The 13,024-nt window shown below is 48.2% G+C and overlaps 1 protein-coding gene across 3 annotated transcripts in view; it reads left to right on the forward strand.

Moving 5' to 3' along the window:
- The first annotated feature begins 672 nt into the window (after positions 1-672).
- SNRPB (small nuclear ribonucleoprotein polypeptides B and B1) overlaps positions 673-13,024 on the forward strand; it is a 184,803-nt gene continuing 172,451 nt past the window's right edge. For 2 of the 3 annotated variants that reach the window (XM_063960520.1, XM_063960519.1), the window contains exon 1: positions 673-797. In XM_063960520.1, the coding sequence (XP_063816590.1) occupies positions 795-797 (3 nt within the window). In that variant the 5' untranslated portion in view covers positions 673-794. The remainder of the gene's footprint in view (positions 798-13,024) is intronic. The other variant, XM_063960521.1, reaches the window with a different exon arrangement.

Here is a 13,024-nt window from a genome sequence, read left to right on the forward strand (position 1 = left end):
GCGCGCGCATGGGGGAGGGGGGGGGGCACTTTTAAATTTTCTCGCTCAGGGTGCTAGTAGGCCTGGAGCCGGCCCTGTAATAATGTATTCACCTTACTCTATATTTTAAGATTAACATAGTTATTATTACCATTAAGCAATATAAGGTTGTACAATATAAGGCTTAAGAAAGGGAAAATAATAATTAAATACTGAAGTTGAATGTACTGCATGTGGGATTGTTTTGTTTTTTTTCGTTTTTTTAATTGAAATGGTTTAAGTACTTTTTTTGTCCCTAGCCGTTCTCACCCTCCAATAATGACTGTTATTTCAAATTGCAGCAAAGGAGAATGTGCACCCAACTGCATGCCAAGTATAAGTGCAGTATGTGCTGGGACGTATGTGTCAGTTTCAAATGTAAGGATTAAGCCCAACATTATTTCCCCCCTCCATTTAAAAAGTTTCATTATTATCCTAACAGTACCTTCCAACCAAAGCCACTGCACAGTGTGATAAACTTTAAAATACGCAGAGAAAGCAGAGTATTAACACATAGGAATGAAGCAGGTGTTTAATAAAAAATACACCTATAGTATAATTAATAGAGCCAGTTACGCCGTCCTGTGGACATCCAGCAGGCAGAGGGCGCTCTTCCGGAAGTGCCGCTGTTTGACCCACCGTGGAACGTATCTCCCGCGCGCCTCATCCGGTCCTGGCACAGCTTCCGGTATAAGAGCGCTGCTGGAGCTAAGCTCCTTGGCGCAATTTTTTATTCCCTGAATCCGTCGTGAATCTGCGGCATCCTCTCTGCAGCCATGGTAAGTAATCGGGGATGTAATACAGCAGGTGCAGGCAGGCACCGGGCAGGCTATATTTATCGGCGATTGGTGTGCGTGAGTGGTAACATGAATCGCCCATTGTATGTGTGTACCTGGGGAGCGGCTGTTCTCGCGCGGCTCCGCAGCCGGTGTAGCAGCTCGTGCTGCCAGTATGCACGGTGGCCGGCCCCAGTGTGCAGCGGGCGTATTGCTGTGTGTCCAGGTTGAATAAGTCGTGAATGGAGGATCCGAGGTAGGGAGCCCATATGCATTTGGGGTGGGATGTACTAAAAGGATGATCACTGAAAGGGATGATCGGGATGATTACATGCAGTTCACCTCCAAGACACTAGATGTCAGAATTTTTTACTTAATTTAAAGATTAACAAACAAAAAAAACATCATATAACATCAAATTTTATCTAAGTCAGGCCCAAAAAGTGACTTATAATATATTTATAATTTGCAGTAAAAAGTACATTATCCCACATTTATTATATAGTATAATATATGTACACATACCATTGCATAAGGTGTTAAAGTACACCTAATTTCTCTAACGTCCTAGTGGATGCTGGGGACTCCGTCAGGACCATGGGGAATAGCGGCTCCGCAGGAGACAGGGCACAAAAGCAAGCTTTTAGGATCACATGGTGTGTACTGGCTCCTCCCCCTATGACCCTCCTCCAAGCCTCAGTTAGGTTTTTGTGCCCGGCCGAGAAGGGTGCAATCTAGGTGGCTCTCTTAAAGAGTTACTTAGAAAAAGTTTTTAGGTTCTTTATTTTCAGTGAGTCCTGCTGGCAACAGGCTCACTGCATCGAGGGACTTAGGGGAGAGATTTTCAACTCACCTGCGTGCAGGATGGATTGGATTCTTAGGCTACTGGACATAGCTCCAGAGGGAGTCGGAACACAGGGCTCGCCCTGGGGTTCGTCCCGGAGCCGCGCCGCCGACCCCCCTTGCAGACGCTGAAGATGAAGAGGTCCGGAACCAGGCGGCAGAAGACTCTCAGTCTTCATCAGGTAGCGCACAGCACTGCAGCTGTGCGCCATTGTTGTCAGCACACTTCACACAGCGGTCACGGAGGGTGCAGGGCGCTGGAGGGGGCGCCCTGGGCAGCAATGTATAATACCTGTATGGTGAAAAATACATCACATATAGCCCTTGAGGCTATATGGATGTATTTAACCCCTGCCAGATATCTAAAACTCCGGAGAAGAAGCCCGCCGAAAAGGGGGCGGGGCCTATTCTCCTCAGCACACAGCGCCATTTTCCCTCACAGAAAGGCTGGTGGGAAGGCTCCCATGCTCTCCCCTGCACTGCACTACAGAAACAGGGTTAAAACAGAGAGGGGGGGCACTGATTTGGCGATATGTATATATATTAAAATGCTATAAGGGAGGAACACTTATATAAAGGTTGTCCCTGGATAATTATAGCGTTTTGGTGTGTGCTGGCAAACTCTCCCTCTGTCTCCCCAAAGGGCTAGTGGGTCCTGTCCTCTATCAGAGCATTCCCTATGTGTGTGCTGTATGTCGGTACGTGTGTGTCGACATGTATGAGGAAAATATTGGTGAGGAGGCGGAGCAAATTGCCTGTAATGGTGATGTCACTCTCTAGGGAGTCGACACCGGAATGGATGGCTTATTTATGGAAATTACGTGACAATGTCAACACGCTGCAAGCCGGTTGACGACATGAGAGGGCCGGCGAACAAATTAGTATCTGTCCAGGCGTCTCAAACACTGTCAGGGGCTGTAAAATGCCCATTTACCTCAGTCGGTCGACACAGACCCAGACACGGACACTGATTTCAGTGTCGACGGTGAAGAAACAAACGTATTTTCTTTTAGGGCCACACGTTAAGGGCAATGAAGGAGGTGTTACATATTTCTGATACACCAAGTACCACAAAAAAGGGTATTATGTGTGAGGTGAAAAAACTACCTGTAGTTTTTCCTGAAACAGATAAATTAAATGAAGTGTGTGATGATGCGTGGGTTTCCCCCGATAGAAAATTATTGGCGGTATACCCTTTCCCGCCAGAAGTTAAGGCGCGGTGGGAAACACCCCTCAGGGTGAATAAGGCGCTCACACGCTTATCAGAACAAGTAGCGGTACCATCTACGGATAGGGCCGTACTTAAGGAGCCAGCTGATAGGAGGCTGAAAAATATCCTAAAAAGTATACACACACATGCTGGTGTTATACTGCGACCAGCGATCGCCTCAGCCTGGATGTGCAGAGCTGAGGTGGCTTGGTCGGATTCCCTGACTAAAAATATTGATACCTTTGACAGGGACAGTATTTTATTGACTATAGAGCATTTAAAGGATGCATTTCTATATATGCGAGATGCGCAGAGGGATATTTGCACTCTGGCATCAAGAGTAAATGCGATGTCCATATCTGCAAGAAGATGTTTATGGACACGACAGTGGTCAGGTGATGCAGATTCCAAACGGCACAAAGATGTATTGCCGTATAAAGGGGAGGAGTTATTTGGGGTCGGTCCATGGGACCTGGTGGCCAGGGCAACTGCTGGAAAATCCACCGTTTTTTACCCTAAGTCACATCTCTGCAGAAAAAGACACCGTCTTTTCAGCCTCAGTCCTTTCGTCCCTATAAGAGTCATATCTGCCCAGGGATAGAGGAAAGGGAAGAAGACTGCAGCAGGCAGCCCATTCCCAGGAACAGAAGCCCTCCACCGCTTCTACCAAGTTCTCAGCATGACGCTGGGACCGTACAGGACCCCTGGATCCTACAAGTAGTATCCAAGGGGTACAGATTGGAATGTCGAGAGGTTTCCCCCCTCGCAGGTTCCTGTAGTCTGCTGTACCAATGTCTCCCTCCGACAGGGAGGCAGTATTGAAAACAATTCACAAGCTGTATTCCCAGCAGGTGATAATAAAATTACCCCTCCGACAACAAGGAAAGGGGTATTACTCCACACTATATGGTGGTACTGAAGGCTAGGTGAGACCTATTCTAAATCTGAAAAATTTGAACACTTACAAGGGTTCAAATCCAGATGGAGTCACTCAGAGCAGTGATAGCAAAGAACAAAGGGACTATATGGTGTCCCGGGACATCAGGGATGCTTACCTCCATGTCCCAAAATTTGCTTTTTCTCACCAAGGGTACCTCAGGTTCGTGGTACAGAACTGTCACTATCAGTTTCAAGACGATGCCGTTGGATTGTCCAAGGCACCCCGGGTCCTTACCAAGGTAATGACCGAAAGGAGGATTCGTCTTCAAAGAAAATGGACGACCTCCTGATAAGAACAAGGTCCAGAGAACAGTTGGAGGTCGGAGTAGCACTATCTCAAGTAGTTCTACGACAGCACGGGTGGATTCTAAATATTCCAAAACCGCAGTTGTTCCGACGACACGTCTGCTGGTCCTAGGGATGATTCTGGACACAGTCCAGGAAAAGGTGTTTCTCCCAGAGGAGAAAGCCAGGGAGTTATCCGAGCTAATCGGGATCCTCCTAAAACCAGCAAAAGTGTCAGTGCATCATTGCACAAGAGTCCTGGTAAAAATGGTGGCTTATTACGAAGCACTTCCATTCGGCAGATTTCACGCAAGAACTCTTCAGTGGGATCTGCTGGACAAATGGTCCGGATCGCATCTTCAGATGCATCAGCGGATAACCCTATATCCAAGGACAAGGGTGTCTCTCCTGTGGTGATTACAGAGTGCTCATCTTCTAGAGGGCCGCAGATTCGGCATTCAGGATTGGATGCTCGTGACCACGGAGGCCAGCCTGAGAGGCTGGGGAGCAGTCACACAAGGAGTGTGATCAAGTCTGGAGAATTCTCTCCACATAAATATACTGGAGCTAAGAGCAAATTTATAATGCTCTAAGCTTAGCAAGACCTCTGCTTCAAGGTCAGCCGGTATTGATCCAGTGGGATAACATCACGGCAGTCGCCCACGTAAACAGAAAGGGCGGCACGAGAAGCAGGAGGGCAGTGGCAAAACTGCAAGGATTTTTCGCTAGGCGGAAAATCATGTGATAGCACTGTCAGCAGTGTTCATTCCGGGAGTGGACGACTGGGAAGCAGACTTCCTCAGCAGGCACGACCTCCACCCGGGAGAGTGGGAACTTCATCGGGAAGTTTTCCGCATGATTGTGAACCGTTGGGAAAGACCAAAGGTGGACATGATGGCGTCCCGCCCGAACAAAAAATGGGACAGGTATTGCGCCAGGTCACGAGACCTTCAGGCGATAGCTGTGGACGTCCTGGTAACACCGTGGGTGTAACAGTCGGTGTATGTGTTCCCTCCTCTGCTTCTCATAACCAAGGTATTGAGAATTATAAGACATAGAGGAGTAAGAACTATACTCGTGGCTCCGGATTGGCCAAGAGGGACTTGGTAACCGGAACTTCAAGAGATGCTCACAGAGGACTAATGGCCTCGGGAGCTAAGAAGGGATTTGCTTTCAGCAAGTACCATGTCTGTTCCAAGAGGAACCGTGGCATCAGCCTTTAAGAAAGGACCTGCTCCAGCAGGGACCTTGTCTGTTCCAAGACTTACCGCGACTGCGTTTGACGGCATGGCGGTTTGAACGCCGGATCCTAAGGGAAAAGGCATTCCGAAAGAGGTCATACCTACCCTGGTCAAAGCCAGGAAGGAGGTGACCGCACAACGTTATCACCACATGTGGTAAAAATATGTTGCGTGGGTGAGGCCAGGAAGGCCCCACAAAAAAATTTCAACTAGGTCGATTTCTGCACTTCCTGCAAACAGGAGTGTCTATGAACCTCAAATTGGGGTCCATTAAGGTTCAAGTTTCGGCCCTATAGATTTTCTTCCAGAAAGAATTGGCTTCAGTTCCTGAAGTCCAGACGTTTGTCAAGGGAGTATTGCATATACAGCCCTTGTGTGCCTCCAGTGGCACCGTGGGATCTCAACGTAGTGTTGGGATTCCTCAAATCATATTGGTTTGAACCACTCAAATCTGTGGATTTGAAATATCTCACATGGAAAGTGACCATGCTGTTGGCCCTGGCCTCGGCCAGGCGATTGTAAAAATTGGCGGCTTTGTCTTACAAAAGCCCATATTTGATTTTCCATTCGGACAGGGCAGAACTGCGGACTCGTCCCCAGTTTCTTCCTAAGGTGGTGTCAGCGTTTCACCTGAAACAACCTATTGTGGTGCCTGCGGCTACTAGGGACTTGGAGGACTCCAAGTTGCTAGACGTTGTCAGGGCCCTGAAAATATATATATAATTCCAGGATGGCTGGAGTCAGAAAGTCTGACTTGCTGTTTATATTGTAGGCACCCAAAAAGCTGGGTGCTCCTGCTTCTAAGCAGACTATTGCTCGTTGGATTTGTAGTACAATTCAGCTTGCACATTCTGTGGCATGCCTGCCACAGCCAAAATCTGTAAATGCCCATTCAACAAGGAAGGTGGGCTCATCTTGGGCGGCTGCCCGAGGGGTCTCGGCTTTACAACTTTGCCGAGCAGCTACTTGGTCAGGGGCAAACACGTTTGCTAAATTCTACAAATTTGATACCCTGGCTGAGGAGGACCTGGAGTTCTCTCATTCGGTGCTGCAGAGTCATCCGCACTCTCCCGCCCGTTTGGGAGCTTTGGTATAATCCCCATGGTCCTGACGGAGTCCCCAGCATCCACTAGGACGTTAGAGAAAATAAGATTTTACTTACCGATAAATCTATTTCTCATAGTCCGTAGTGGATGCTGGGCGCCCATCCCAAGTGCGGATTGTCTGCATTACTTGTACATAGTTATTGTTACAAAAAAATCGGGTTATTATTTTTGTGAGCCATCTTTTTTAGAGGCTACTTCATTGTTATCATACTGTTAACTGGGTTCAAATCACAAGTTGTACGGTGTGGCTGGTATGAGTCTTACCCGGGATTCAAGATCCTTCCTTATTGTGTACGCTCGTCCGGGCACAGTACCTAACTGAGGCTTGGAGGAGGGTCATAGGGGGAGGAGCCAGTACACACCATGTGATCCTAAAAGCTTGCTTTTGTGCCCTGTCTCCTGCGGAGCCGCTATTCCCCATGGTCCTGACGGAGTCCCCAGCATCCACTACGGACTATGAGAAATAGATTTATCGGTAAGTAAAATCTTATTTTCTGTTTTATAAACTGTATTTCTCTAACGTCCTAGTGGATGCTGGGGACTCCGAAAGGACCATGGGGAATAGCGGCTCCGCAGGAGACTGGGCACAAGTAAAAGCTTTAGGACTACCTGGTGTGCACTGGCTCCTCCCCCTATGACCCTCCTCCAAGCCTCAGTTAGATTTTTGTGCCCGAACGAGAAGGGTGCATACTAAAGGGCTCTCCTAAGCTGCTTAGAGTAAAAGTTTAAAGTAGGTTTTTTATTTTCAGTGAGACCTGCTGGCAACAGGCTCACTGCACCGAGGGACTAAGGGGAGAAGAAGCGAACTCACCTGCATGCAGAGTGGATTGGGCTTCTTAGGCTACTGGACATTAGCTCCAGAGGGACGATCACAGGCCCAGCCATGGATGGGTCCCAGAGCCGCGCCGCCGGCCCCCTTACAGAGCCAGAAGACTGAAGAGGTCCGGAAAATCGGCGGCAGAAGACGTCCTGTCTTCAATAAGGTAGCGCACAGCACCGCAGCTGTGCGCCATTGCTCTCAGCACACTTCACACTCCGGTCACTGAGGGTGCAGGGCGCTGGGGGGGGGCGCCCTGAGACGCAATAAAAACACCTTTTTTGGCAAAAAATACATCACATATAGCTCCTGGGCTATATGGATGCATTTAACCCCTGCCAATTTTTCCATAAAAAAGCGGGAGAAAGGCTCCGCCCCCTTCTCGGCAGCCTATCTCCTCAGCACACTGGCGCCATTTTTTCCTCACAGCTCCGTTGGAGGAAGGCTCCCTGACTCTCCCCTGCAGTCCTGAACTACAGAAACAGGGTAAAACAAGAGAGGGGGGGCACTAATTTGGCAGATAAATATATACAGCAGCTATATCAGGGAAAAACACTTATATAAGGTTATCCATATATATATATATATATATATATATATTATATATTATATATTTTATATATATATATAGCGCGCTCTGGTGTGTGCTGGCAAACTCTCCCTCTGTCTCCCCAAAGGGCTAGTGGGGTCCTGTCCTCTGTCAGAGCATTCCCTGTGTGTGTGCTGTGTGTCGGTACGTTGTGTCAACATGTATGAGGAGGAAAATGGTGTGGAGACGGAGCAATTGCCTGTGTTAGAGATGTCACCCCCTAGGGAGTCGACACCTGACTGGATGGTCTTATGGAAAGAATTACGTGATAGTGTCAGCACTTTACAAAAGACTGTTGACGACATGAGACAGCCAGCAAATCAGTTAATACCTGTACAGGCGTCTCAAACACCGTCAGGGGCTCTAAAACGCCCGTTACCTCAGGTCGATACAGATACAGACACTGACACTGACTCCAGTGTCGACGGTGAGGAAACAAACGTATTTTCCAGTAGGGCCACACGTTACATGATCACGGCAATGAAGGAGGTTTTGAACATTTCTGATACTACAAGTACCACAAAAAAGGGTATTATGTGGGGTGTGAAAAAACTACCCGTAGTTTTTCCTGAATCGGATGAATTAAATGAGGTGTGTGATGAAGCGTGGGTTTCCCCCGATAAAAAAACTGCTAATTTCTAAAAAATTATTGGCATTATACCCTTTCCCGCCAGAGGTTAGGGCACGTTGGGAAACACCCCCTAGGGTAGATAAGGCGCTCACACGCTTATCAAAACAAGTGGCGTTACCGTCTCCTGATACGGCCGCCCTCAAGGAACCAGCTGATAGGAAGCTGGAAAATATCCTAAAAAGTATATACACACATACTGGTATTCTACTGCGACCAGCAATCGCCTCAGCCTGGATGTGCAGTGCTGGGGTGGCTTGGTCGGATTCCCTGACTGAAAATATTGATACCCTGGACAGGGAAAATATATTATTGACTATAGAGCATTTAAAGGATGCATTTCTATATATGCGAGATGCACAGAGGGATATTTGCACTCTGGCATCAAGAGTAAGTGCGATGTCCATTTCTGCCAGAAGAGGGTTATGGACGCGACAGTGGTCAGGTGATGCGGATTCCAAACGGCATATGGAAGTATTGCCGTATAAAGGGGAGGAGTTATTTGGGGTCAGTCTATCGGACCTGGTGGCAACGGCTGGGAAATCCACCTTTTTACCCCAGGTCACCTCTCAGCAGAAAAAGATACCGTCTTTTCAGGCTCAGTCCTTTCGTCCCCATAAGGGCAAGCGGGCAAAAGGCCACTCATATCTGCCCCGGGGCAGAGGAAGGGGAAAAAGACTGCAGCAGACAGCCTCTTCCCACGAACAGAAGCCCTCCCCCGCTTCTGCCAAGTCCTCAGCATGACGCTGGGGCCTTACAAGCGGACTCAGGCACGGTGGGGGCCCGTCTCAAGAATTTCAGCGCGCAGTGGGCTCACTCGCAAGTGGACCCCTGGATCCTGCAGGTAGTATCTCAGGGGTACAAATTGGAATTCGAGACGTCTCCCCCTCGCCGGTTCCTGAAGTCTGCTTTACCAACGTCTCCCCCCGACAGGGAGGCGGTATTGGAAGCCATTCACAAGCTGTATTCCCAGCAGGTGATAATCAAGGTACCCCTCCTACAACAGGGAAAGGGGTATTATTCCACGCTGTTTGTGGTACCGAAGCCGGACGGCTCGGTGAGACCCATTTTAAATCTGAAATCCTTGAACACTTACATAAAAAGGTTCAAGTTCAAGATGGAGTCACTCAGAGCAGTGATAGCGAACCTGGAAGAAGGGGACTATATGGTGTCTCTGGACATCAAGGATGCTTACCTCCATGTCCCAATTTGCCCTTCTCACCAAGGGTACCTCAGGTTTGTGGTACAGAACTGTCATTATCAGTTTCAGCTGCTGCCGTTTGAATTGTCCATGGCACCCCGGGTCTTTACCAAGGTAATGGCCGAAATGATGATTCTTCGAAGAAAAGGCGTCTTAATTATCCCTTACTTGGACGATCTCCTGATAAGGGCAAGGTCCAGAGAACAGTTAGAGGTCGGAGTAGCACTATCTCAAGTGGTACTACGACAGCACGGATGGATTCTAAATATTCCAAAATCGCAGCTGATTCCGACGACACGTCTGCTGTTCCTAGGGATGATTCTGGACACAGTACAGAAAAAGGTGTTTCTCCCGGAGGAGAGAGCCAGGGAGTTATCCGACCTAGTCAGAAACCTCCTAAGACCAGGCCAAGTGTCAGTGCATCAATGCACAAGGGTCCTGGGAAAGATGGTGGCTTCTTACGAAGCGATTCCATTCGGCAGATTCCACGCAAGAACTTTTCAGTGGGATCTGCTGGACAAATGGTCCGGATCGCATCTTCAAATGCATCAGCGGATAACCCTGTCTCCAAGGACAAGGGTGTCTCTCCTGTGGTGGTTACAGAGTGCTCATCTCCTAGAGGGCCGCAGATTCGGCATTCAGGATTGGGTCCTGGTGACCACGGATGCCAGCCTGAGAGGCTGGGGAGCAGTCACACAGGGAAAAAATTTCCAGGGCTTGTGGTCAAGCATGGAAACGTCACTTCACATAAATATCCTGGAACTAAGGGCCATTTACAATGCCCTAAGTCAGGCAAGGCCTCTGCTTCAGGGTCAGCCGGTGTTGATCCAGTCGGACAACATCACGGCAGTCGCCCACGTAAACAGACAGGGCGGCACAAGAAGCAAGAGGGCAATGACGGAAGTGGCAAGGATTCTTCGCTGGGCGGAAAATCATGTGATAGCACTGTCAGCAGTGTTCATTCCGGGAGTGGACAACTGGGAAGCAGACACGATCTTCACCCGGGGGAGTGGGGACTTCACCCAGAAGTCTTCCACATGATTGTGAACCGTTGGGAAAAACCAAAGGTGGACATGATGGCGTCCCGCCTCAACAAAAAACTGGACAGATATTGCGCCAGGTCAAGGGACCCTCAGGCAATAGCTGTGGACGCTCTGGTAACACCGTGGGTGTACCAGTCAGTATATGTGTTCCCTCCTCTGCCTCTCATACCCAAGGTACTGAGAATCATAAGGAGAGGTGTAAAGACTATATACTCGTGGCTCCGGATTGGCCAAGAAGGACTTGGTACCCGCAAATTCAAGAGATGCTCACGGAAGACCCGTGGCCTCTACCTCTAAGAAAGGACCTGCTCCAGCAGGGACCATGTCTGTTCCAAGACTTACCGCGGCTGCGTTTGACGGCATGGCGGTTGAACGCCGGATCCTGAAGGAAAAGGGCATTCCAGATGAAGTCATCCCTACCCTGATCAAAGCCAGGAAGGATGTAACTGTGCAACATTATCACCGTATTTGGCGTAAATATGTTGCGTGGTGTGAGGCCAGGAAGGCCCCTACAGAGGAATTTCAACTGGGTCGATTCCTGCATTTCCTGCAAACAGGACTGTCTATGGGCCTCAAATTAGGGTCTATTAAGGTTCAAATTTCGGCCCTGTCAATATTCTTCCAAAAAGAACTAGCTTCAGTTCCTGAAGTTCAGACGTTTGTCAAGGGGGTACTGCATATACAGCCTCCTTTTGTGCCTCCAGTGGCACCTTGGGATCTCAATGTAGTTTTGGGATTCCTAAAATCACATTGGTTTGAACCACTCACCACTGTGGACTTAAAATATCTCACATGGAAAGTGGTAATGCTGTTAGCCCTGGCTTCAGCCAGGCGTGTATCAGAATTGGCGGCTTTATCCTATAAAAGCCCTTACCTAAATTTTTCATACGGACAGGGCAGAATTGAGGACTCGTCCTCAATTTCTCCCTAAGGTGGTTTCAGCATTTCACTTAAACCAGCCTATTGTGGTGCCTGCGGCTACTAGGGACTTGGAGGATTCCAAGTTGCTGGACGTAGTCAGGGCCCTGAAAATATGTTTCCAGGACGGCTGGAGTCAGAAAATCTGACTCGCTGTTTATCCTGTATGCACCCAACAAGCTGGGTGCCCCTGCTTCTAAGCAGACGATTGCTCGTTGGATTTGTAGTACAATTCAGCTTGCACATTCTGTGGCAGGCCTGCCACAGCCAAAATCTGTAAAAGCCCATTCCACACGGAAAGTGGGCTCATCTTGGGCGGCTGCCCGAGGGGTCTCGGCTTTACAACTTTGCCGAGCAGCTACTTGGTCAGGGGCAAATACGTTTGCAAAATTCTACAAATTTGATACCCTGGCTGAGGAGGACCTGGAGTTCTCTCATTCGGTGCTGCAGAGTCATCCGCACTCTCCCGCCCGTTTGGGAGCTTTGGTATAATCCCCATGGTCCTTTCGGAGTCCCCAGCATCCACTAGGACGTTAGAGAAAATAAGAATTTACTTACCGATAATTCTATTTCTCATAGTCCGTAGTGGATGCTGGGCGCCTATCCCAAGTGCGGATTGTCTGCAATACTTGTACATAGTTATTGTTACAAAAATCGGGTTATTATTGTTGAGCCATCTTTTCAGAGGCTCCTCTGTTATCATGCTGTTAACTGGGTTCAAATCACAAGTTGTACGGTGTGATTGGTGTGGCTGGTATGAGTCTTACCCGGGATTCAAAATCCTTCCTTATTGTGTACGCTCGTCCGGGCACAGTATCCTAACTGAGGCTTGGAGGAGGGTCATAGGGGGAGGAGCCAGTGCACACCAGGTAGTCCTAAAGCTTTTACTTTTGTGCCCAGTCTCCTGCGGAGCCGCTATTCCCCATGGTCCTTACGGAGTCCCCAGCATCCACTACGGACTATGAGAAATAGAATTATCGGTAAGTAAATTCTTATTAAAAATCGATTAAAATTTACATTGGATGACCGCGTTATAATCACATTTCCGTATATCTGGGACTGCTTTCTTTGCGTATCCAGTGGGATGATGGCTATATCTTTTTGATTTACGTGGGATGATCACGTTTTTAGCGCAAATATACATACCTGGGACAGTTTTCTATGCGTTTCCAGTGGGATGATGGCTTTATCTTTTTGATTTACGTGGGATGATCACGTTTTTAGCGCAGATATACATACCTGGGACTGTTTTTTTCTATGCGTTTCCAGTGGGATAATGGCTATATCTTTTTGATTTACGTGGGATGATCACGTTTTTAGCACAGATATACATACCTGGGACTGTTTCTATGCGTTTCCAGCGGGATAATGGCTATATATATATATATATATATATATATATATATATAT

Source organism: Pseudophryne corroboree, chromosome 3 (genome assembly GCF_028390025.1).
Source record: "Pseudophryne corroboree isolate aPseCor3 chromosome 3, aPseCor3.hap2, whole genome shotgun sequence".
Classification (NCBI taxonomy): Eukaryota; Metazoa; Chordata; class Amphibia; order Anura; family Myobatrachidae; genus Pseudophryne; species Pseudophryne corroboree.